Source organism: Balaenoptera acutorostrata, chromosome 16 (assembly GCF_949987535.1).
Source record: "Balaenoptera acutorostrata chromosome 16, mBalAcu1.1, whole genome shotgun sequence".
NCBI lineage: Eukaryota > Metazoa > Chordata > Mammalia > Artiodactyla > Balaenopteridae > Balaenoptera > Balaenoptera acutorostrata.
In genome coordinates, this window is record NC_080079.1 from 16,524,955 (window position 1) to 16,549,635 (window position 24,681).

Here is a 24,681-nt window from a genome sequence, read left to right on the forward strand (position 1 = left end):
ATGGTATCTCGTGATTTTGATATGCATTTCCTTAATCACCAGTGAAATTACACATCTTTTCCTGTGCTTCTTGGCCATTTGTATATCTTAAATAGATACTTCTAGGGAAGTATTTTCTCTACCCATTTTTAAACTTTTTTATTGTTGAGTAGTGATAGTTCTTTTTATATTCTGGATTATAAACCTTTATCAGATATATGATTTGCAAATATTTCCTCCCATTCTGTGGATTTGTCTTCACTTTCTTGATAGTGTACTTAGAAGGACAAAAGTTTTAAATTTTGATGATGTCCAATTTTACCTATTTTTTCTTTTATTGCTTGTGCAGTTGGTGTCGTATGTAAGACTTCATTGCCAAATCCACAATCATGAAGATTTACTGCTATGTTTTCCTCTAAGAGTTTTATAATTAGGCTTTTATATTTAGATCTTGATTCTTTTTGAATTAATTTTTTTTTATGTTGTATGATATACAACTTCATTCTTTTGTATATGGCTATCCATTTGTCCCAGAACCATTTATTAAAAAGACTATTCTTCCTCTATTGAATGGTCTTAGCATCCCTGTTGAAAACCAATTGATACATCAACTTATTTCTAGACTCTCAGTTCTGTTTCATTGATCTATTTGTCTTTCATTATGCTAATACCACACTATCTTGATTTCTGTTGTTTTGCAGTAAGTTTTGACATTGGGAAGTGTGAGTTCTCAAATTTTGTTCTTCTTTTCCAAGGTAGTCTATTCTCAGTTTCTTGTATTTCCATATGAATCTTACTATCAACTTGTCATTCTACAGTGAAGCCAACTGGGTTTGTTAGGGATTGCATTGAATCTGTAGACTTCATTCGGAGAATATTGCCATCTTAACAGTAGTATGTTTTTCAATTCACAAACAAGGGATATCCTCCCATTTATTTAGATCTTTAATTTCTTTCTAAAGTGTTCTGTAGTTTTCGGAGTAAGTTTTGCAGCCTTCATTAAAATTATTCCTAGGTAGTTTATTCTTTTTGATGCTATTGTAAATGGAGTTGTTTCCTTAATTCATTTTCAGATTGTTAATTACAAGTGTATAGAAACCTTTTTTTTTTTTTTTTGCTGCATTGACTCTTCGTTGCTGCACATGGGCTTTCTCTAGTTGTGGCAAGCAGGGGCTACTCTTCGTTGTGGTGCGCGGGCTTCTCATTGCGGTGGCTTCTCTTGTTGTGGAGCATGGGCTCTAGGTGCGCAGGCTTCAGTAGTTGTGGGTCGTGGGCTCTAGAGCACAGGCTCAGAAGTTGTGGCGCATGGGCTTAGTTGTTCCGCGGCATGTGGGATCTTCCCGGACCAGAGCTTGAACCCATGTCCCCTGCATTGACAGGTGGATTCTTAACCACTGCACCACCATGGAAGTCACAACAATTTTGTTATATTCTGTAACTTGGCTGCACTTGTTTATTAGTTCTAAAATTTTTTGGCGAATTTCTTAGGATTTTCCATATATAAAATCATGTCATCTTGCATGTAGAGAGTTTTACTTCTTCCTTTCTCATCTGAGTGCTTTTTATTTCATCTCCTGCCTGATTGCCCTGGCTGGACCCTCCAATACAATGTTGAGTAGAAGTGGCAGGAGTGGATATCCTTCTCTTATTTCTGAAGCATTGTCTTTCACCACTAAGTACGGTGTTAGCTGTCGGCTTTTCATACATGCTATCAGGTTGAAGAAGTTCCTTTTTATTCCTAGTTTGTTGAGTATTTTTATCATGAAAGAGTGTTGAATTTTACCAAATGCTTTTTCTATATCTGTTGAGATGATATATGTGTTTTTTGTTCTGTTGATATGGTGTATTACATTAATTGATTTTTGGATATTAAACCAACCTAGCTTTACTGTGATAAATCCCTTTTGGTCATGGAGTATAATGCTTCTTATATATTGCAGAATTGTTTTGCTAGTATTTTGTTGAGAATTTTTCTGCCTATATTCATAAGAGCTATTGCTCTTGTAGCTTTCTTTTCTTGTGATGTCTTTGTTTGGTTTTGGTGCAGCGTAGTACTCACCTCATAGATTGAGCTGGGAAGTGTTCCTTCTTTTTGGGGGGGACAATTTGTGAAGAATTAGTATTAATTATTTAAATGTTTGGTAGACTATACCTATGTAGTCACCTGGACCTGAATTTTTCTTTGTGGGTAGTTTTAAATTTTTTTTGTTACTAATTTAATCTCTTATTACAGGCATGCCTTTTTTTAAATTGCACTTCACTTTATTGCACTTCATAAGATATTGTGGTTTTTACAAATTGAAGATTTGTGGCAACCTGTGTTGTCAGATGGTGATTAGCATTTTTTAGCAATAAAGTATTTTTTAATTAAGGTATGTACAGTTTTTTTTAGACATAATGCTATTGCACACTTAATAGACTACAATATAGTGTATACATAACTTTAATATGCACTGGGAAACCAAAAAGTTTGTGTGACTTGCTTTATTGCGATACTTGCTTTATTACAGTGGTCTGGACTGAACCTGCGATATCTCTTGAGATATGCCTGTGTAGGTCTATATAGATTTTCTATTTCTTCTTGAGCCAGTTTTGGTAGTTTGTGTCTTTCTAGGAATTGTGCATTTAATCTAAGTTAAATTGTTCATAATATTTATTCATAATTCTTTTTATTTCTGTAAGGTCAGTATGTCCCTCTTTCATTTTGATTCTTGGGATCAGTCTAGCTAAAGGTTTGTCAGTTTTGTTGATCGTTTCAAAGAAGCATTTTTTGTTTTGTTGATTTTTCTCCATTTTCCTATTCTCTATTTCATTACTTTCCTCTCTAATGTTCATCGTTTCCTTTTTCTTACCGGCTTTAGATTTAGTTTGCTCTTTTTTTTTTCCCCAGTGTCTTAAGATGAAAGTTTAGTTTTGATTTGAGACCTTTCTTGTTTTTCAATATTGATGTTTATAACTACAAATTTCCCTCTAAACACTGCTTTAGATGCATCCCATAAATATGTTGTATCTTTATTTTTGTCACCTTATTTTCTAATTTCTCTTTGATTCCTCCCTTGGTTATTTAGATGTTTAATTTTTACATATTTATGAATTGTCAAGTTTCTCTCTGTGTTACTGAGTTCTAATTTCATTCCATTATGGTTGTCGAAGGAAGATACTTTGTACGATTTCAGTGTTTTAAATTTATTGAGATTTGTTTTAAGACCTAGCATCGGTTCTGTCCTGAAGAATATTTCATATGCACTTGAGGAGAAGGTGTATTCTGCTGTTGCTGAATGGAATGTTGTATAGATGTGTTAGATTTAGTTGTTACATAGTTGTGTTCAAGTCTCCTATTTCCTTGTTAATCTTCTTTCTAGTGCTTTTCATTACTAAAAGTTAGGTATTGAAGTCTCCAACTATTATTATTGAATTGTCCACTTCCTTCTTCATTTCTGTCAGTTATTGATTCATGTATTTTGGTGCTATATTATTAGGTGCATGTATATTTATAATTGTCATACCTTTCTGCTGGATTGACCCTTTTATCATTATGAGATGAATCTAAAGTACCTTTTTTTTTTTTTTTTTTTTTTGGCTGTGCCGCGTGGCTTGTGGGATCTTAGTTCTCCAACCAGGGACTGAACCTGCGCCCTCGGCAGTGAAAGCACAGAGTCCTAACCACTGGACTGCCAGGGAATTCCCTAAAGTACCTTTGTAAACAACATTTTGTTTTTTATTCCAGTCTGGATCTTGTTTTCTATTCCAGTCTGAAGATCTCTGCCTTTTGATATGATTATTTACTCTCATTTAACGTGACTGTTGACAGTTGGATTTTTGTCTACCATTTAAAAATTTTCTATATGTCTATATTTTCTATATGTCTTTCTGTATGTTTCTGTTTTGTTTCCCTGTGCCTCATTTACTGCTTTATTTTGCATTAAGTAAATATGTAACATTAAAATTTTTTTCATGATATTTTCTGAGTTATTTCATTGGTAATTACTCTAGAGCTTATCATCCATCTTATCAGAATCTGCTTCAGATTTATCCTGACTTAATTCTATTGATATATCAGAACATTGCTAACATTTACTTTTGATTTCTATGGCTGAAGTATATTCATTGCCATCTTTATGCTTGTTTACATTGTTTATATTTATTTGAAATATTGGTGGTCTGTTTGTTATAACTATAAAAATAATCTGGAAATAATTTTCTTTACAGTTAGAATCAAGAATAGAGGAACTTAATAAAGAAGTTCAAGCTTCCAAAGATAAAGTACTAGCTCAAGACACTGCAACTAAAAATGCAGTTCAGCAGTTACACAAAGAGATGGCCCATCGGATGGAACAGGTATTTTTCAAGTCATTATTACTATTAACTTTCTGATGATTTTTTGTTTATTAAGTAACCCTTTTAGACAATTTTGGACATTAGTGTGTATTAGGATTAGGATTTAAAAAACGCTAAAGCAATACATAAATGCATGCTAACTACAAAAAACTTCAACCTTTATTCCTGTGATTCTTTACAATATGCTGACCCTGAGCATTAGAAATGTTATATATTTAAAACTTACACTATCAGTTCTCAAACCTTTTATACTAATTAAAGAAAAATGTAGAAGATAAGACATTAGGAAGTTGTTGGTTATAGTGGACCCAAACATAGCTTCATTAGAATAACCTAGTGAGCTTTAAAAATATATATATTCTTGGGGACTTGCCTGGTGGCGCAATGGTTAAGAATCCGCCTGCCAACACAGGGGACACGGGTTCAATCCCTGGGCAGGGAAGATCCCACATGCTGCAGAGCAAATAAGCCCATGCACCACAACTACAGAGCCTGCGCTCTAGAGCCTCCGAGCCACAACTACTGAAGCCTGTGCACCTAGAGCCCGTGCTCTGCAACAAGAGAAGCCACCACAATGAGAAACCCAAGTACCGCAACAAAGAGTAGCCCCCTCTCTCCGCAACTAGAGAAAAGCTCGCACACAGCAACGAAGACCCAACGCAGCCAAAAATAAATAAATTCATAAGAGAAAAAATGTGTGTGTGTGTGTGTGTGTATTCTTGGGGACTTCCCTGGTGGCGCAGTGGTTAAGAATCCACCTGCCAATGCAGGGGACATGGCTTCGAGCCCTGGTCCGGGAAGATCCCACATGCCACGGAGCAACTAAGCCCATGCTCCACAACTACTGAGCCTGCGCTCTAGAGCCCATGAGCCACAACTCTTAGCCCATGTGCCACAACTATTGAAGCCTGCGCACCTAGAGCCTGTGCTCCGCAACAAGAGAAGCCACTGCAATGAGAAGCCTGCACACCGCAACGAAGAGTAGCCCCTGCTCGCCGCGTCTAAAGTCCGCACGCAACAACAAAGACCAAACGCAGCCATAAATAAATAAATAAATAAATAAATAAATAAATAAATAAAAATATACTTATATATATTCTTTGGAATTATATTTTAAAATAAAAACAAAATGATAGTAAAATGTGCACAATAACAATTCAAACAGTAAAACATGTCTTCTTCCAAACTTTTTCTCCCACTCCACGCCCTTCCCAGACGCAACCATTGATGCCAGTTTCCTGTATATCCTTCTCAGAATACGTGTTGCATGGACAAGCATGTATATATTTCCTTTCTTCCTCCCATCCTCCCCCCTGTTTTTAAACAAATGGCAACATACTACGCTCACTACTCTGTATCTGTTTCCTCTCTAATGATGAGTGTAGGTGAGGTTAATAATAGTAGCTGAAAATGGTTTACAAGTATTCACTTATTTAATATTCAGGATAACCCTAAGAGGTGGGTATTATTATGTAGATTTTGGAGATTGTTCCATTCAGTTGTTTCTAGATTGGCTTCATTCCTTTTCTCCCCTAACTTTTCCTCTCAACTTTTTGATTTGAGAATTTTTAAGCCTTTAGAAAAGGTAAAAGAATAGTAAAATGAACACTTGTTTACCCTTCACCTAGAGTCACCAAACCTGGTGAGTTTTATTTAGAAATAGCTTCCTAGCATGAGTGTGCACATGTTCCTGCACACACATGTGTACACTCCCCAGTTTAATTTTCCAGTTTGAGGTTTCTCCATTTCTCAGAACAGATATGTAGAATGTATCTGAACCTCAAATTTACAGGAGGGTAGAGTTAGTTATAAATTCTTAGGGACTTTATAGCATGTCTCCCTCAGCCCCACATGACCTTGTATTGGTAAGTATTCAGCCCTAACGAAGCATTCTGGATTCCTGCTGCTTCTTAGATTTTTTGGCCCTGAAATTTCCCATACTTTCTTGTCAGCTCAACTGTGCATTAAAAAAACATTTGTTGTATTTCATCTAAAAGTTTTGGTGTTTTGAATGGGGAGGGTTCATCTGCCATACTTGGAGAAGCAGAACTACTTCTACAGTTTATCTTAATTTTAGCTGACTATTGAATCCTATCAATTATGTTACTCATATCTTCATCCAAGTCAATGATAAACATCTTAAACTAGTCATATCTGAAGACTTTTACTGACTCCTCTTCCTCTATCTGTGCCATAATGGACTTTCAATAGAAGCTTAAAGAGTAGTCACTTAATTATCTCATTTAATACTCCCAACAATCTATGAAGTAGGTGCTGCCATTATCTGGGGTGGGATATAGAAAATGTGAACTTTTAGCACCCCAGGTTATTCTTTTTTTTTTTTTTTTAAATAAATCCATTTGTTTTATTTATTTATTTATTTAAAATTTAATTTATTTATTTATTTTTGGCTGTGTCGTGTTTTAGTTGCGACACGTGGGCTCTTCATTGCGGTGCGCGGGCTCCTCTAGTGGTGCGAGGGCTCCACGGCGCGTGGGCTGTGAAGTTTGCGGCACGCGGGCTCAGTAGTTGTGGCGCACGGGCTTAGTTGTCCTGCAGCATGTGGGATCTTAGTTCCCCGACCAGGGATTGAACCTGTGTCACCTGCAGTGGAAGGCAGATTCTTTTCCACTGGATCACCAGGGAAGTCCCACCCCAGGTTGTTCTTTTGCAGCTGTTTCAGGGATGACTCTGAGTAACAGGACATTCTGGTGCACATTCCCTGCTGTAGTTAAGAACCTTATAATATGTTATCTCATATATTATAATTATCTTTTTTCTGCTTCTTATCTCTTAACTTCAATGAAGTTTCCATGTTGCTACCAGGTATCTTTTTAAAACATAATTTAATTTAATAAAATTTAAAACACCTTTTATTAAATCCTTCTTTGGCTTCTCCTTGCCTTTAGGATAAAATCTCAAATCATTAGCATGACAAGAGAAGTCCTTCTTCCTTTCAAGATCTGATCTCTACCTTCTTTTCTGTTTTGTAACTACTTCCTCTCCACTGCAATCAACACACCAAGTTTAAGCACTACAGAATAATTTAATGTCCTCTAAATGTATCATGCTATTTTATACTTTTAGGCATTTGTGCATGATAACCACTCTACCTTGAATTCCTTTCCTTGACTGATCCCTTTACTGAATCCTTCAATGTCTAGCTCAAGTATAGCACCTAGTTCAAGTACAAATAGCATCTTTCACCCTTCATGCCAACCCTTCCCAGGGACTGTTAGTATTTTTGTATTTTCAAAGAACTTTGTACATTCATCCACTAGAAATTATTTGTTTTATAATCTTTATGTGTTGTTCTTACTAGGTAGTGAGCTCTTCCAGGACTTACGATGGCTTATTCTTCATTGTGTTCCCAAAAGCTAATCCATTATCTAAGCATTAAGTTATCATGGAACTGGACTTCTTTTAAAGTTGACATTACCATTAGTTGACTTTTTCTAAGTACAGTTATTCAATTATCTAAAAATCTAGCTAATTCTGTCAGCCAGTTCCATCACGGTTTTGTCAATCATTTGTCCACAAGCATGTCATCAAATCCTCAGGGATCTCTGCCATCCCTATTCCAGTGTTTTCTTTAATTTCTCTTGAAAATTAGTAGGCTATTTCAATAGGGGGAAAAATCCCAATTGGATGATTTTTCAAAGTGCTTATATGTATAGTATTTTGAGTGGTTACTAGATGTGCTTATCAGCTGTAGCAGAACTTCATGAAACATTTTTTGTCAGTCACTTTTCATCAGAGCATAGGAGGTTTTCCCACATTATCCTAATGCTAAACCTACTTCAATTCAGTTATAGTATTAGTTGGAGTTTACCACTAGATGCCATTGAAGATCCTTAAAGTTTAAGGATCCGTCTTCTGTAAAATAAGTATGTGCTTCATCATATTTGCAAACTATGAATTTACTTAAATGAAGGGCTATCTGTAGAAGTTTTCATTGTATGAAATTTCACAGTATGGAGTACCAGCTTATAGTTACAGAGAATTTTAAGTTAGTGTATAGATAGATGTCACACCTAATCCAATTAGGTATTTCTTATTAAAATGCCAAATACTTTTCATACAGAGGAACTCAGCGATCACTAATTAGCATATTACTTACTTTTTTGTGAGGGAGCTAAGATTATAGATTTTAGAAATTGTCAGCCATAGAGTCAGGATCCTGACAGAAAACAGAAGCTGGTGATTTGGGGAGAATTTCATAAAAGGACTCTTTACAAAGGTATGGGTGAGATTTAGGGAGTCCAGCCTGGGAAAATGCAGGATCTTGGGGCTGCTGGAGGAGCCATTATCACTCTTTGGGCTAAAGGAATAAGGAAACGGTGCAGGTAGTACAACCCAGAGAAGGTAGTTGCATAGAGAGGTCATCTGACAGGAACAGTGTGTGATTCTGGAGGAGCCAGATCTCATTCTCTGCCTACCCTCCTAATCTTCTGCTTAGTGCCTCCTGTTGGCCAAACCCAACTGGAAGTATGAGGGCAAAGAAACTTGTTGATATGGTCCCTGATGGTCACTTTCCCAGAGCACAGGGTGGGCTGGGAAAGAGTGGAAAAGTGATCTGAAGGAGTAAACAGAAAACAGCAACCATATTAGCTAAAGGAAGAGGACTAGGAAAGGGAAGAAGCAAATATTAGTGATATTAATTTGTTCATTGTATCATTTCTCTTTTTTAAAATTTCATGACACAGGTCCTGAAAATCTTGTGTAAAAGACCAAAAAATACATTGGTGATATTATAGGAAAATGTTATTTGTTTTAATTAATTTTTATTTGAAAAATATGTTTTATTAATGCTAGATATTTTTTTCAAAGGCCAACAAGAAATGTGAGGAGGCACGCCAGGAAAAAGAAGCAATGGTAATGAAGTATGTAAGAGGTGAGAAGGAATCTTTAGACCTTCGAAAGGAAAAAGAGATACTTGAAAAAAAACTTAGAGATGCAAACAAAGAATATGAGAAAAACACTAACAAAATTAAGCAACTTTCTCAGGAGAAAGGACGGTTGCACCAGCTGTATGAAACAAAGGTATAACTTTTGATATTGTATCTTATTTGAAGCTTATTCTCTTTGCTTTTCCTTATTTAATCAGATAATCATAACTTAACATGGTTAAACCACTGTTAAACATAAAGTTGTTTTTCTTAGTTTACCTTCAAAGAATGTGAATGCTTTAATAATTCCAATATCTTGTTACTTAGCTGCAGAAAGTTTTTCCTATGAAAAGATGAGAAACTGACACGTTGTTTATTAGACAGATCTTTTTAAAAGCTTTCTTTTAAAATCTGCATGTTGAAGAAATGACTTTGTGCTTCAAAGGAAGATTTTATTTTAGTAAAAGATATAGATGGTGTGTCAAAATGTGAGTAGTTTTTGAGCCAGAAGTATACTTTGACCAGAATCTTAATGTAACACTTACACATCATAGAATAGAATTTACATTTTACTTGTAGAAAAACATGTTCTTACATGCTGTCCAAGGAGATTTAATTACTGTGCTATTCAGAGTCCTTGCTATTAACTAGCATCCTCATGGCGTGGTCTTGTGTCCAGTAGGTTATCATTTCTTGGTAATCAATGTTATTTTTTATTAATTAACTTTTAGTTCAGGAATGTTGTCATTGTTCTCAAGAATTCTGGCAAAACCAATTTAATTCATATTTCATCTTAAAGTCAGCCAGTTGAGAAGAATCAGAAAGGTATGCTTATACTCACAGCGTACTAGTTGGTTAAAATATAAATGTTAATCATCTTATGTCTATTAATTGGTTTTAGGCTTTTACTGTCCTCTTATGATTTGAACTTTAAGTCAGTTTATAGGCCATAATGTGCTAGCCCTGAATTATAGTGTTATTGCATTGATTAGCTTGAGATATAAAAGATACACAAATGATTGGTTGGTTGTTTAAATGAAAAATATGACCTAGTGATATTATTTTAGGAAGGTGAAACTACTAGACTCGTCAGAGAAATAGACAAATTAAAGGAAGATATCAACTCTCACATCATTAAAGTAAAATGGGCACAAAACAAATTAAAAGCAGAAATGGATTCACACAAGGTGAGTACTGTAATACAGTGGAAAAATTATTAGAATCAGTTTTAAGAGCACGTGCAGTAATAGTTATGAATGAGGCATAAAGCTTAGTGACTCCTGTAGGATAGCTTGGGCCTGAATATTTGGTGATAGTGAAAAGATATTTCCTTGCATGATTTACATATTAAATTGGATAGAATGTTGTTTTATCATTCATTGTTTTTAACCCCCCAATGACTTTGTTCTTTAAGCATTTTTAGTGTGCTGTATTTTATATTAAACATTGTCAGGTTCAGGGGGAAGAGGAGAATATGTAGGTTATCAAAATTGAAAGTAAACTCTGGAAATTCTTAAAAAATTATTAGTGATACAATTCTTATAATCAAGAAATATGAATTTTTATTTAAATATAAACATAATAAAGAAAAGTTTCCTTATCTGTTTATTATGAATATAATTCTGTTGGTATTGTGTATAATGAATATCATATTATTAAACAATATAATAAAAAGTGGTGATAAAGGCTGGTACCTGATGCCATAATTTTAAGCACTAACTGAACTGGTATAAGCAGTAATAAAAATCTGAAGATGACAGAATGTGAAGTAAAAAAAAAAAACTTTGAAATATTATTTAAACAAAGCCATGTTATTTATAACAGTTACCACATTTTCAAAAATAGGTTTAATGATATTGTTTAAATTATCATTGGCATCTCTTTAAATAATCCTAAGTTGGTAGAACTGTTAACCTTTGGATATTTGTACATTATAATATCAGAGAAAACTGTAGGGAGAGGTGTCTGTGTTGACAGTGGTCAAAGATAGGTTAGAGAATGGTAGGTTTCTGACCTAATCGCTGATCAGCAAATGAGTGTTAGGAAACTATATGGGCAGAGAAAGAACTGCCAGAAGGAGTAGGGGTAACAATCCTTAGGGCTCACACAGGGCTACAAACCATTTAAAATTGTATTTGACACAGGAATCTCTTAATTGCTATGTTTTGAATAAATGAAGTGAGTACCTACTATGTATCAGGCTCTGTTTTAGTTATTGATGATATAGAAGTGGGGGAGAAAACAGATAAAGTTCTGTTCTCTCTCTCTCTTTCCTCCTTCTTGTTGAGCTAATATTCTCATATTTTAAAAAACAATATTTGAAAAAAAAACAATGTTTGAAAAAGCCTTCAAATGTTTATATTTTAAAAATAACACAGTTTTAATGTAAGTCAAATTATTTTTAAAAGACCTGCAACTGAAAGTATGTAAGTAGGCACTTAAGTGTGTGGTAGGTTTATCCAAAAACAAAATGACGTATAAGAAGCGATGTGTGAAGGATAGATGCAGTTTACATTAAGAGATGACAGGAAAGGCATTCCAAGTGGAGGAACAACAAGATAAGAGAGAAAAGGGAGATGAATATTTGGTGTTTGGGAAAACCAGCCTAACTAGACACAAGGTTTATGTTAGGTATTCCTTCGTTAATTCAACATTTATTACGTGAACAATTAATATGTGGCAACTGCTGAGCTAGGTGTTATCCAGAAGCTGTATCCTCAATGGGGGAAGCATGTAAGCTGCTGGACAATGTATCAGGTGTTACAATCTAGGAATTCCCTGGATTCTATCTATGGGAAGGCAGAATAGCAGCTTCTGCCCCTTTCTGAAGGGAAGCTACTAGGAGGAGATGATACCTAAACTCTCATTTGAAATCCACATGATAGCCCAAATTATGGGACTGGATGGGTACTCTGAAGGAGAACGTTGGAGCTACAGGTTAGGGCTGTACTTGGACAGTCACCACAGGAAGTCTGGCTAGTCAAGGAGACAGCGAAGGCAATGATGAAGTGGGCAAAAACAGGAGTATGTTGTCTTGTAAACATAGGAAGGCTATTCAGAGAGTCAGGAGTGATCAGAACTGGAACAGGTAAGTCAAGAATAAGAAATGAGAAAAAGCAATTGGATTTGATGAGAAAGTAGTCCCTGCAGACCTTCAGAATTGTTATTTTAGGAGAGTAGTTGGGAACAGAAACCAAATTGCAGCATGAATCTGTAAAAAAGTTTTGAATAGATACCTTGGCCATAAACCAAAGAATTGTCTTTTATGTGGGTCTACAAAGAACTGCTTAAACACTTTGCTCTTTTTTGTCTTTTCAGGTTAGTAACTTCTAGTGATTTGATGAAAACTCTATCAAATTTAACTTTATTTAATGACTATCAATTAACTGTTCAGGCCACATTTAGTTTTTTGTCAGAAGCATAAAATGTTATTACTAGAATAGTATCTGACTCCAGTGGCAGTGCTAAGACAAGAACTTTCTCTACTGTCTGGTCATTATTCTCACCATTCATCACATCACTATGCCAACCTTGTTGCTGTCTGTAAAGGAGAAACCCAGTTTTCCTTCAGTGTAGGGAAAAATCCAGTTCTCCCTACTGTGGGTTTCTTCCCTTTGTGTCTGTTTTACTTTTACACAGAACACTTCACTTCTGTCACTTCTGGTTACCAATGTGTGAAGGCTTTTCCCCACAACAAGCAATTCTCTGTGATACCAGCTGAGTGGCCTACAACTTAACTCAGTTTTGACACTATCGATCCGGAGATAGTGTCAGATCCCACAGGTTAAAGGCTCAATTCTACAAGACTTCCCCCACCTCCCACTTCAGGCACCAGTCCCAAGCCCAGGTTATCACCTGTGTGTCTGATCAACTGGCTATAGATTGGAGGTTCTAACAACCCCCCCGCCTTGGGTTCAAAAATTTGCTACAGTACCACACAGAACTTGGGGAATGAGTACAGTTACATACCTTTACCAGTTTATTAAAGGACATTAAAAAGGGTCAGATGAACAGTCAGATAAAGAGATACATAAGGTGAGGTCTGGGAAGGTCACAAGTGCAGGAGCTTCTGTCCCTCTGGAGTTAGGGTGTGTCACCTTCCCGATATTGGATGTGTGCACCATCTGGAAGCTCCCCAAGCCTCATACTTTTGTTTTTTTGCAGAGGCTTCATCACATAGGCTTGAGATTGATCATTAACTCCATTTTTACCCTTCTGCCTTCTCAAGGGAATGGGGGACAGGGTTGAAAATTCCAAGCTTCTAACCATGGCTTGGTCTTTCTGGGGACCAGCTGTCATCCAGAAGCCATCCAGGAGTCCAGTCAGAGTCACCTCATTAGAACAAAAGACACTCCTATCACTTGGGAAATTATGAGGATTTCAGGAGCTCTGTGACAGGAACAGAGGTTAAAGACCAGTATTAGAACAAGAGATGCTCCTAATGTTTTTATCACTTAAAAAATTACAAGGGTTTTAGGAGCTCTGTGCCAGGAACTGGGGACAGAGACCAATATATATTTTCTGTCATCTCACATTGTCTTTTTGTCAATGCAGGAAACCAAAGATAAACTCAAAGAAACAACAACAAAATTAACTCAAGCAAAGGAAGAAGCAGATCAAATTCGGAAAAATTGTCAGGATATGATAAAAACATATCAGGTATGCTTAAATTTTTGAATAGATTAGTAACAAATTATGCCAGATATCAGTACTCTTGTTTCATAAATTTTTGTATCTACAATATTCGAAGTGTGGAATAGATTTGGTAGGGCAGCTAAATTAAATACGGGCTATTTCCTATGTTAAAGTACTTGCAGCTTAAATCGAGATCTTACTAGAGAAGTTTTTAACCAAATAAAAACACTAGAAAACGTTAGAAGAATGAAGAGTACAAGAAAAGGTATAACTTAAAAAAAAAGCCCACTCTATGGTGTTATATATGTTAAGTATGCTCTTCTAGTTGGTGCAAAATTGACATATTTAAAATCTTTGAATACAGTCGTCAATTTTACATACATGAGCTATGTATGTCACGATGAGGAAACTTAATTGCAAAAGCCTTCTTCACATTTCAAAACATAAAACTTTAAAAATTGTCATACTTTTGTCATTTCTTTCCCATTAGGAATCAGAAGAAATTAAATCAAATGAACTTGATGCCAAGCTTAGAGTCACAAAGGGAGAACTTGAAAAACAAATGCAAGAAAAATCTGACCAGCTAGAAGTGAGTAGCTTTGTTCTTTGTATACCTTGGATGGTATAATATAGAGGAGAGAAACAACAAGTACTTATTGCCAGCTACTTTTAAGGCCTTCTGGAAGGAGCAAGTAATAAATTTTAGATCTGGTTTAGCATATAATGATTTGTGGTTTCTTTTAAACTTTTTTAAAGATGCATCATGCCAAAATAAAGGAACTAGAAGATCTGAAGAGGACATTTAAGGAGGGCATGGATGAGCTACGAACACTGAGAACAAAGGTAATTCAGTCTTTAGTCATGACTCCAGAGGAAGGGTAAATATCTTTAATTTTGTACTCATTCTGATTTTTTAATCTTGGGGAAAGGATATTTATATAGAAATATTCCAGAATCAAAGAGTAGCATGTCAATTCCCTAGCAACAAAATTGACTCTTAGAGAAATAAAAGTGTCTTCCATTTCAGTCCCTTTAAAGTGTTTGCCAAACGTTCCTGTTTCACAGCACATTTGCTTTATCTGTAAGTTATCCTTGGTCCTCTGTTACATGGGCTTTAGAGCTGTGTCAGAAAATAATAGGGACTGCCCTGGTGGCGCAGTGGTTAAGAATCCGCCTGCCAATGCAGGGGACACAGATTCGAGCCCTGGACTGGGAAGATCCCACATGCCGCAGAGCAACTAAGCCCGTGCGCCACAGCTGCTGAGCCTGTGCTCTAGAGCCCGTGAGCCACAACTACTGAGCCTGAGTGCCACAACTACTGAGCCTGCGTGCCTAGAGCCTGTGCTCCGCAACAAAGAGAAGCCACCACAATGAGAAGCCCGCGCACCGCAACGAAGAGTAGCCCCGCTTGCTGCAACTAGAGAAAGTAGAGAAAGCCTGCACGCAGCAATGAAGACCCAATGCAGCCAAAAATTAATTAATTGATTAATTAATTAATGAAAAAAGAAAAGAAGAAAGAAAATAATAGAAAGCCTTTACGTTTCTCCTAGGTATATTTAATAGTCTTGTATACAGTTTTTTTTTTTAATGTTTGCTTATTTATTTATTTATTTATTTATTTGACTGCGTTGGGTCTTAGTTGCAGCACACAGGATCTTCGTTGCATCATGCAGGATCTTCTGTTGTGGCACGTGGGCTCTTCGTTGCGGCACGAAGGCTTCTCTCTACTTGTGGCATGTGGGCTCAGTAGTTGCAGCACGCGGGCTCTCTTAGTTGTGGCACATGAGCTCTAGAGCACGCAGGCTAAGTAGTTGTGGTGCAGGGGCTTAGGTGCCCTGCGGCATGGGGGATCTTAGTTCCCCGACCAGGGATCGAACCCACATCCCCTGCATTGGAAGGCGGATTCTTAACCACTGGACCACCAAGGAAGTCCCTTGTATACAGTTTTAATTTCTAACAACCTCTTAAATATTTTCCAATGTTATGGTTCTCATTGTAATAATATTTTCCCTTTTAATTAAGTGTGAAGTATGTTATCATTATATATCTTTCATTTATTTAGAAATAGGCTTTTAGGTAACCACCTTGAATTTGCGATCACTTAATAATTTTTAAAGTGTCTTTCATGTACCTTTCTATTTGTTCTTCATGCCAGTACTTTGAGGTAGATAGGGAAGGTACATCCTCTTTTCAGATGAGAAAGTGGAGATTCAGCAAAAATGAAGTGGCATGCTAAAACTCCCATGACTAAATCATGAGAAATCTGAAACTGAAACCCAAGACTGTTAACTTCCTATTATATTTTCTTCATGTTAATTATTATTGCTTCAGAATTTAGCTTAGATTATTAATATATAACCACTGTCTGAAATAGCTAATAAAGAACAAGAAAATATTGTTTGTAGTTTAACTAGATTATGATTATTTGATAGGTAAAATGTCTAGAAGATGAACGATTGAGAACAGAAGATGAATTATCAAAATATAAAGAAATTATTAATCGCCAAAAAGCTGAAATTCAGAATTTATTGGACAAAGTGAAAATTGCAGATCAGATACAGGAGCAGCATCAAAGGTATAAAATGAGCAACTTCTGTTTATGCTAATCAACCGGCTTTTTGATTCTATCTCATTTCTGTTTTTAAATGCAATTGGTGCACTAAATAAGAATAATTTTATATTTTACTAGATAAAAAATTTTTAATTCCTGTCTTCATTTGAACTTATTTTGGGTTATCTTTGGAGTTCCCATCACGGCTTCTAAAACTCAAAGTTTGTATTCCCTAAACATTGGCAGTAGTTATTTATAAGACAGAATGGATTGTAGTTTTTTATCCGTTCCTTAGCTTTCAAATTCTATTACTTATACACAGTAGTTTTTCTTCTAAAAGGTAGATATGTATCTGTGTCTATATCTTTGCATGTATGTAGCTCAAGGTCAGGAGGTAACATTATTCCTTGGCTTCTTTTCTTTTTTTTTAATAAATTTATTTATTTTTGGGGGGGCTGCTTTGGGTCTTTGTTGCTACGCATGGGCTTTCTCTAGTTGCGGTGAGCAGGAGCTACTCTTTGTTGCGGTGCGCGTGCTTCTCATTGTGGTGGCTTCTCTTGTTGCAGAGCACGGGCTCTAGGCATGCGGACTTCAGTAGTTGTGGCGCATGGACTCAGTGGTTGTGGCTCCTGGGCTCTAGAGTTCAGGCTCAGTAGTTGTGGCGCACAGGCTTAGTTGCTCCGCGGCATATGGGATCTTCCCAGAGCAGGGCTCGAACCTGTGTCCCCTGCATTGGCAGGCGGATTCTTAACCACTGCACCACCAGGGAAGTCCTATTCCTTGGCTTCTTATAAAACCATTTAGCTAAATTCTACTTACGACATTACCTGAGAGAGCCTGGATTCAGGCTGGATCCAAATACCTTCTTTTTCATACCCTACCAACACCCAGGCTGCTGAGTGTTGCTGAAGAAATCTCAACGTCATCCAGATTGGTGCTGCTATAAATTCATGGTTAGCAACCTCAACTGGGAATGCTAATGCACCTCCAGTCCTACCGTATGTCCTTAGTCAGAGCCTTCTCCCCATCTTCTTAGCATTATTCCAAACCTTACTGCTTTCTTCACACTTCTGATCTTCCCTCTCACCCTGCTCTTTACTCTTGTCAGGCGATTACCTCTTACTTCACAGAAGAAAAGGGAGCTGTCAGGTGACACTTCTCTCAACCTCTTGCTATCAGTCCTATGAACTTGCCTGCATCTGCAGTCATTTTTCTTTCCCTTCTCTTATTATGGAAGAAATGTTCCTATTCTTTCTGAATCAAATTGTGGTCTCTACTCCTACTGTGGATCCCATGCTCTTCTGCCTTCTCAGGGACTTTCCTTATTATTCCTTCTTTATCCTTTATCTCTTACCTCCCTCTTTTTACTGACTTTTCTTCTTTCTATGTTTAAATATTATATCTTAAAGACATCAAAACTCCTATGATCTCCTTTCTCCCTTTCTTCACAACCAGAAATGTCTTTATAGAATCATCTATGCTCGTTCTCCATTTCTTCACATGCTTTGTTCTTCTGTTCCTCTCCATTTATTCTTATTCCCCAGCATTCCATTACAAACTGCTAATGCATCCTTAAATATAGTAGATACTTCCCAGGTTAAGCCTTGCTTGAATTTTCAGTATGGACACACTAAGCCCATTACCTTTCTTGACATGCTCCGTTCTTTTGGCTTCATTTCCTTGTGCTTTCCTGGTGTTCCTCCCCACTTTCTGGCCAATCTTTTCTGTCTCCTTGGCAGCCTTCTCTTTATGTCATAAAGCTGTTTTTTGTTCTTATTTTATTATAACCCTGGGTGATCCTAACTCTTCCAGTAGTGTGCTGCAGGACCTTCAAGTTAATTATCGTCAGCCCTTTTTGCTGAGCTCCAGATACACAAGTATCAAAGACACCTCAAACTTATAATATGTCCGATACTGATTCATATATCTTGTCCACAAATATGCTTCTCTGATGTTCCTGAGATGAATGATGAGTGTGACATCCACATGATTTTCCAACCCAGGAACCTGGGGGTTACCCTTGGCTCTTCTTTCCTTTCCCTCACACATGTAACCAGTCACAAAATATTTTTGCTGCCAACTCTTTCATATCTTTCAAGTCCATTTACTGTTTACATCCCCACTGCTACTACCATTGTCCAAGCCATTTATCAGCTCTCATCTGGCAAACTGCCACGGCTTCCAAACCGTTTTGTTTTGTTTTTTTGCTTACTTCCCTTTTAGTCTGTTTCCTACACTGTGGTTAGCATAATCTTTTTTAAAAAGGAAATCTCAAACCTCTCAATGATTTCCCATTGCCTCAAGGATTGCCTAGTGAGTTCAGATGGCTTAACATGGCTTGGAAGATCATTAGTAACCTTGCTTCTCCCTCTGTGCCTTCTCCTTCTTTATTCTGTATTTCAGCAATAGTTGGTTAACAAATGTTAATTAATTGTCTCCTAGGTGCCGAGCCCTGTGTTAAGTGCTAGGATATAGTACTGTCCTTATCCTCATCAGTATTGAACATCTGTTTGTTAGTACCAACAAGAAGTCATTCTCTTGTTCCCTTCCCAGCTTTGCACATACTCTTTCCTCTACCTGGAACATATTTTGTTTTCCTACTCACTGTTACTTTTCCTTTAGCCCAGGAATTAGCTAACTATGGCCCAGAAGCCAAATCCAGCTCACTGCCTCTGTTTGTCAATAAACTTTTTTTTGGGAACATAGCCACTCTCATTCCTTTATGTATTATGTGTGGCTGCTTTCACACTACAGTGGCAGAGTTAAACAGTTGCAACAAAGGCCATATGCTCCAGAAGCCTACATTGTTTACTGTGTGGGCCTTTTATAGGAAAAGTTTGCTAACCCTTTAAATATTAGTTTACTCATCACTTACACTAGCTTAGGTGACCCACTCTGTGCTTTCATCATCAAAAATGGTTTTTCACACTACTTGCCTAAAAGCTCTTTGAAAGCAGGGGCCATGTCAGTCTTGCTTATGTATATTCCCAGCTCTTAGTTCCTAGCATATATTAGGCATGCATAGTAATCCAAATAAATATTTGGATGAATGAATAAAAGTACCTTCATAAAGCATTTCATTCAATGAAAATTCTCAAACCATTAATGTCTTTTAATAGTTTAATTTTTTTCTTAAATATAAACTTTGTTTTTTAGAGGTAAACAAGAAATTGAAAATTTGAAGGAAGAAGTGGAGAGTCTTAATTCTTTGATTAATGACCTACAAAAAGACATCGAAGGCAGTAGGAAAAGAGAATCTGAGCTACTACTGTTTACAGAAAAGCTCACTAGTAAGAATGCACAACTTCAATCTGAATCCAATTCTTTGCAGTCACAGTTTGATAAACTTTCCTGTAGTGAAAGTCAGTTACAAAGCCAATGTGAACACATGAAACAGACAAATATTAATTTGGTAAGTATAAGTGTACATTTAACTTTTAAAGCAACATAGCAAGAAGCACAAATTAAATTTCCCTAAAAGCATAAACTTAATGGTAGTTGATTAAACTCTTTTTTTTTGGCACTGACTTTCTGATAATTTCAAATGCTATGAGAAATGTCAGTTTTTCCTTTCAACTTATGCAGTTTATAATAAAAATGTTTCCCTAACATGGTTAGGAAGAAATACTTCACTTCTGAAAGTAAGAAAACCAGGGTTTTTGTCATTCCTAACTGGATTTACTATATATTTCTTAAAAGGGCTTTAAATTTCTATATTTTTGTAGCTTAAAAATGGTTTAATATTTCCAAGTAGTGAGAGTATCTTCAGGTTACTCATAAAAATTATTTGAGACTTTAGTCCAGACATAGAGACCTGAAAAAAAAAAATACAGAGACCTGTATCACATGTTGTTTTACATGTATAGAATGGCAGATGCATTAATATATCCCCCTGCGTTACTGTATAAAGAAATTGAGGAGCTCAGTAAACAAAACCTGATAAGGAGTGATGACAGAAGAATTTACTGTGAAAGACCTTGTATTTTTAAGGTTTTAAACTGTGAGCAGTAATTGAAACATATTAAAGTTGGTATTTTTTATCGTATTTAATATTTAGGAAAGTAGATTGTTAAAAGAAGAAGAACTGCGAAAAGAGGAAGTCCAGACTCTGCAAGCTGAACTCACTTGTAGACAAACCGAAGTTAAAGCATTGAGTACCCAGGTTGAAGAATTAAAAGATGAGTTAGTAACTCAAAGACGTAAACATGCCTCTAGTGTCAAGGATCTTACCAAACAACTTCAGCAAGGTATAAAATTCTTCTACACTTAGACCTTGAATGTTTTTGTTTCTTCTCATTGTTAAGGATTTACAGAAAAAATATATTTTACTTCAGTTTCTCCCACATTGATTAGAGCTGTATGTTCTTTTTAATGTATTAATGTTAATAAACCACATGGCTGACCTTCTTGTAGTTCCATGAATAGTTTGTAGCATGTTCTATGTTAAAAGACATTTATTCACAGAACCATGAAATGTAATAATTGGGAAAGTACCTTACCAGGGCAGTAGTGTCTAGACTTTGTTGATCACATACTGCTGTCAATAAAAAAGTATTTAAGTATTTGTTCTCCAATTTGTAACTAGTTATTTGTAAATTTTAAACATGTATTACTCTAGTTTATGCACATTAGAAAAACATGAAAAATACAAATTTAAAAAGATTAGATTAAATATAAGTATAAATAGAGTTCTGATATTTTCTCCCTACCCGTGTCTGTGAGTTGTTTTGTGCAGCATCTAGGGTACCTGCCCCCACCTTGTAGACCTCTCACTTAGAAATCATTGAACCCTCACCCTTAATCTTAGGGGAAACAGATCCAGAAAGGTTATAAATTACCTGAACACAACAATTAACATCTAGAACTGGAACCCAGATTTCTTACATTTAAAAATTCATACAAATTGGGAGTCTGTGCTATGTGATTGGATACAAAGATGAATAAGAAATGTATTCTGACATCCTATTCTCTACTATTCCCCACTGCTGTATTTGTATTAAAATAGGGTGAAATATAGTAATATGGTAAAAGAGACTTGGCATTTACTTAATATAAATATATTCAGATATTTGCCGTAAGAATTTAGTTTGTTTTCATAGATGTGATTGAAGGGAAATTTGGGGGAAATTTTTGGTACTGTAGAGCTCTTCGAAATCTTTCAGGACTCCAAAAGTTAGGTTCTGTGTACCTAAGTGATGCCAGTATCAGTTGTTATCATAATGTTGTTTCCATATGTTTTGTATATGACCTGTACATTTCTAGATGTCATTTTATATGAATGACCCTACAGCCCTCCTTTCGAAAGTACATATTCAAGAAATTTCTCTTGTTGTTTACGCCATTTTGGCCTAAGTGATTTTAGCGATTAAAATCAGAGATAGTGGGGGCCAATGGTCATGACAATTGTCACAAGTAATCCATTTCTTTTTCCTGCAGCACGAAGAAAGTTAGATCAGGTTGAGAATGGAAGCTATGATAAAGAAGTCAGCAGCATGGGAAGTCGTTCTAGTTCATCAGGTGAAAAACTAATGGTTTTACAGTTGTTTTTTAGTGATTGATTATAAAAAGAAATAGCATTTTTCGGGAATTCCCTGGTGGTCCAGTGGTTAGGGCTCTGTGCTTTCACTACTGAGGGTGCGGGTTCAATCCCTGGTCAGGGAACTAAGATCCCACAAGCCGCAGCACAGCCAAAAAAAAAAGGAAAAGAAATAGGATTTTTTGTTTTAAAAAGTATCGATATGCTTTTCTTTAATTTTGAATTATAAAAAGTAGTAGTTGTACATAATTATGTTGTAAAAAATATTTCCAGTTAAATGTTTAAGTTTAATCATTAGACAGGGTTTCAAGTTTGTCATGGGGTTCTATACCATCTGTCTCCCTACCTCCTTTTCCTTTCCTGCTTCTTTATTCTGTGCAACAGTTTACTCTTCCATTTTAAAATTCAGATTTGTATCCATCTATAGAGAGATTTGGTATAGTATGCTCTTTCTTTTTCTTTTAATTTTATATTACTTTTAACACCTGAGAGCTAATGAAATGGTCATCAATATATATCAGATTTTATATATATATATGTGTGTGTGTGTGTGTGTGTGTGTGTATTTTTAAATCTTTCTGCTTTTCTCATGGTAAATATACCTATAGTCTAAAGCAAAACTTAAGTCTATAAAATTATGATTGATAGCACTGTGAAAATGATAATTGGCAAAATATCAGCATATTTACCATTTTTGGAATGCCAGGAACTGTGCTAAATGTTTTAAACATATCATTTACTCACAGAACAGCCATGTGAAATAAGTGTTGTATTCCCATTTTACAGATGGGGAAACTTAAGATTCATAGTGTTTGCATGACTTTTCCAAAATCCACAGTAACAGAACTCTCAGGCTCTTGAGTCGGCACGCCACTACATTACACTGCCTCCCAGGAGTTGCACATTAGGGGAAAAAACATCATCAACTGTTACAATAGTGGGAAAATTGTGTAGTAGAAAGAACATGGGTTTGAGGTTACACATGGGTATTTAGATCCCAGCTCTACCATTTATTTGTGCATGACCTTGGATAAGATATATTACTTGTCTTAAATCTGCACAGTAGGGTTGGGAAAAAAATGTGTCTTTGTAGGTTAAAAAGGATTAGAAATTCTTCTCAAATGATATTGGTAAAAATAATAGCTAACATTTACTTAGTGCATACTATATATGCTGTTCATGCACTTCAGACATGTTAACTAATTTAAATGAGGATAACAGTCCTATGAGGCAAATCATATTATGATTCACATTTTGAGATGAAGTGACCTTGATACAGAGAGTTAACTTGTCCAAAGTCACACAGCTAGAAAGTGGAGAAGTAAGATTTGAACCTAGGCAGACTGGCTCCAGAGCTTAACCCACTGGCTATATTCTGTCTTCTGTCTTTATCTGTGTCTGTCTCCGTTTAATTTTGGTGTCACTTCAGACTTGTTTTTCTGACTTTTCTGGAGTTTCTCGTTTCTCTATTGCACTTACTCATTCTATTCCTGAGAGACATACTAGACCCTTCTTCCTTTCCTTCCTTCCTCCCTTCCTCCCTCTCCTCCCTCCCTTCCTCCCTTCCTTATTTATGGCTGCGTTGGGTCTTCATTTTTGCGCACAGACTTTCTCTAGTTGCGGTGAGTAGGGGCTGCTCATTGTTGCGGTGCACTGGCTTCTCATTGTGGTGGCTTCTCTTGTTGCAGAGCACAGGCTCTAGGCGCGCGGGCTTCAGTAGTTTTGGCGCACAGGCTTAGTTGCTCTGCGGCATGTGGGATCTTCCCGGACCAGGGCTTGAACCCATGTCCCCTGCGTTGGCAGGCAGATTCTTAACCACTGCGCCACCAGGGAAGCCCTAGATCCTTTTTTCTATCATCAATGTATTCAGAAACAAGAACTCAGGTCAGGTATGACTTGTGTTCTGTATCCAACTCTGTTAAATTGAATATATGAAAATGATAATAGAAGAAATAATATATGAGATTAGAGTTGACTCCAGACTAAGTACAATAAGTGGATTTTGTTTGTCTTCAGGGTCCCTCAATGCTCGAAGCAGTGCAGAAGATCGATCTCCAGAAAATACTGGGTCGTCAGTAGCTGTGGATAACTTTCCAGAAGTAGACAAGGCCATGCTGATTGAGAGGATAGTAAGGCTGCAAAAGGCACATGCTCGGAAAAATGAAAAGATAGAATTTATGGAGGATCACATCAAACAATTGGTGGAAGAAATTAGGAAAAAAACAAAGTATGTATTATTATGGTACTGTAATCTGTGTTCAAAATACCATTATTCACATGGTAAAGTTATTGTGTTCAAAATTAATCATATCAAGAGCCTTTCTTTCCAAAAATAGTTCTTAAAACTAAAGTCATTCAGTTCCCAATCTTTTGTTGATCACTTATTTATGTTCTAGGTTTTGGGACTACAGACATGAAAGAAAACACAGGTCTTTCCTTTAAGGTGATACAGAGTTCAGTAGACACTGATTTTTTAAGATACTAAAATACCTTTGGACTTAAAAACAGTGCTCTACTTAGCTTTTTATTTTCAAGACGGTGGTTTTAAGAGATAATGGGGTTGTGGATTATCATTCCTGTTGGGCAGGACATAGTGAGATATTATTGGGCATCTACTAAATATAGTAGAGAAATATAAATATAAGGCACTGTGCCTGTGACTTAATATCTCATTGATTTCTTAAAACTACCCAGGGAGAGAATGAGTCCTCTAGTTCAGGGGTCCCCAACACCCGGTAATGCAAGCTCCCCAT

At 36.3% G+C, this 24,681-nt stretch overlaps 1 protein-coding gene across 1 annotated transcript in view; it reads left to right on the forward strand.

Moving 5' to 3' along the window:
• The window catches only part of CCDC186 (coiled-coil domain containing 186), a 46,053-nt gene that overhangs the window by 15,940 nt on the left and 5,432 nt on the right, over nt 1-24,681 (forward strand). The window contains exons 4-14 of the mRNA XM_007173120.3: nt 4,189-4,317; nt 9,148-9,360; nt 10,274-10,393; nt 13,761-13,865; nt 14,332-14,430; nt 14,598-14,684; nt 16,274-16,416; nt 19,549-19,804; nt 20,450-20,639; nt 21,829-21,909; nt 23,945-24,155. Coding sequence (XP_007173182.2) covers nt 4,189-4,317; nt 9,148-9,360; nt 10,274-10,393; nt 13,761-13,865; nt 14,332-14,430; nt 14,598-14,684; nt 16,274-16,416; nt 19,549-19,804; nt 20,450-20,639; nt 21,829-21,909; nt 23,945-24,155 — 1,634 coding nt within the window. The remainder of the gene's footprint in view (nt 1-4,188; nt 4,318-9,147; nt 9,361-10,273; nt 10,394-13,760; nt 13,866-14,331; nt 14,431-14,597; nt 14,685-16,273; nt 16,417-19,548; nt 19,805-20,449; nt 20,640-21,828; nt 21,910-23,944; nt 24,156-24,681) is intronic.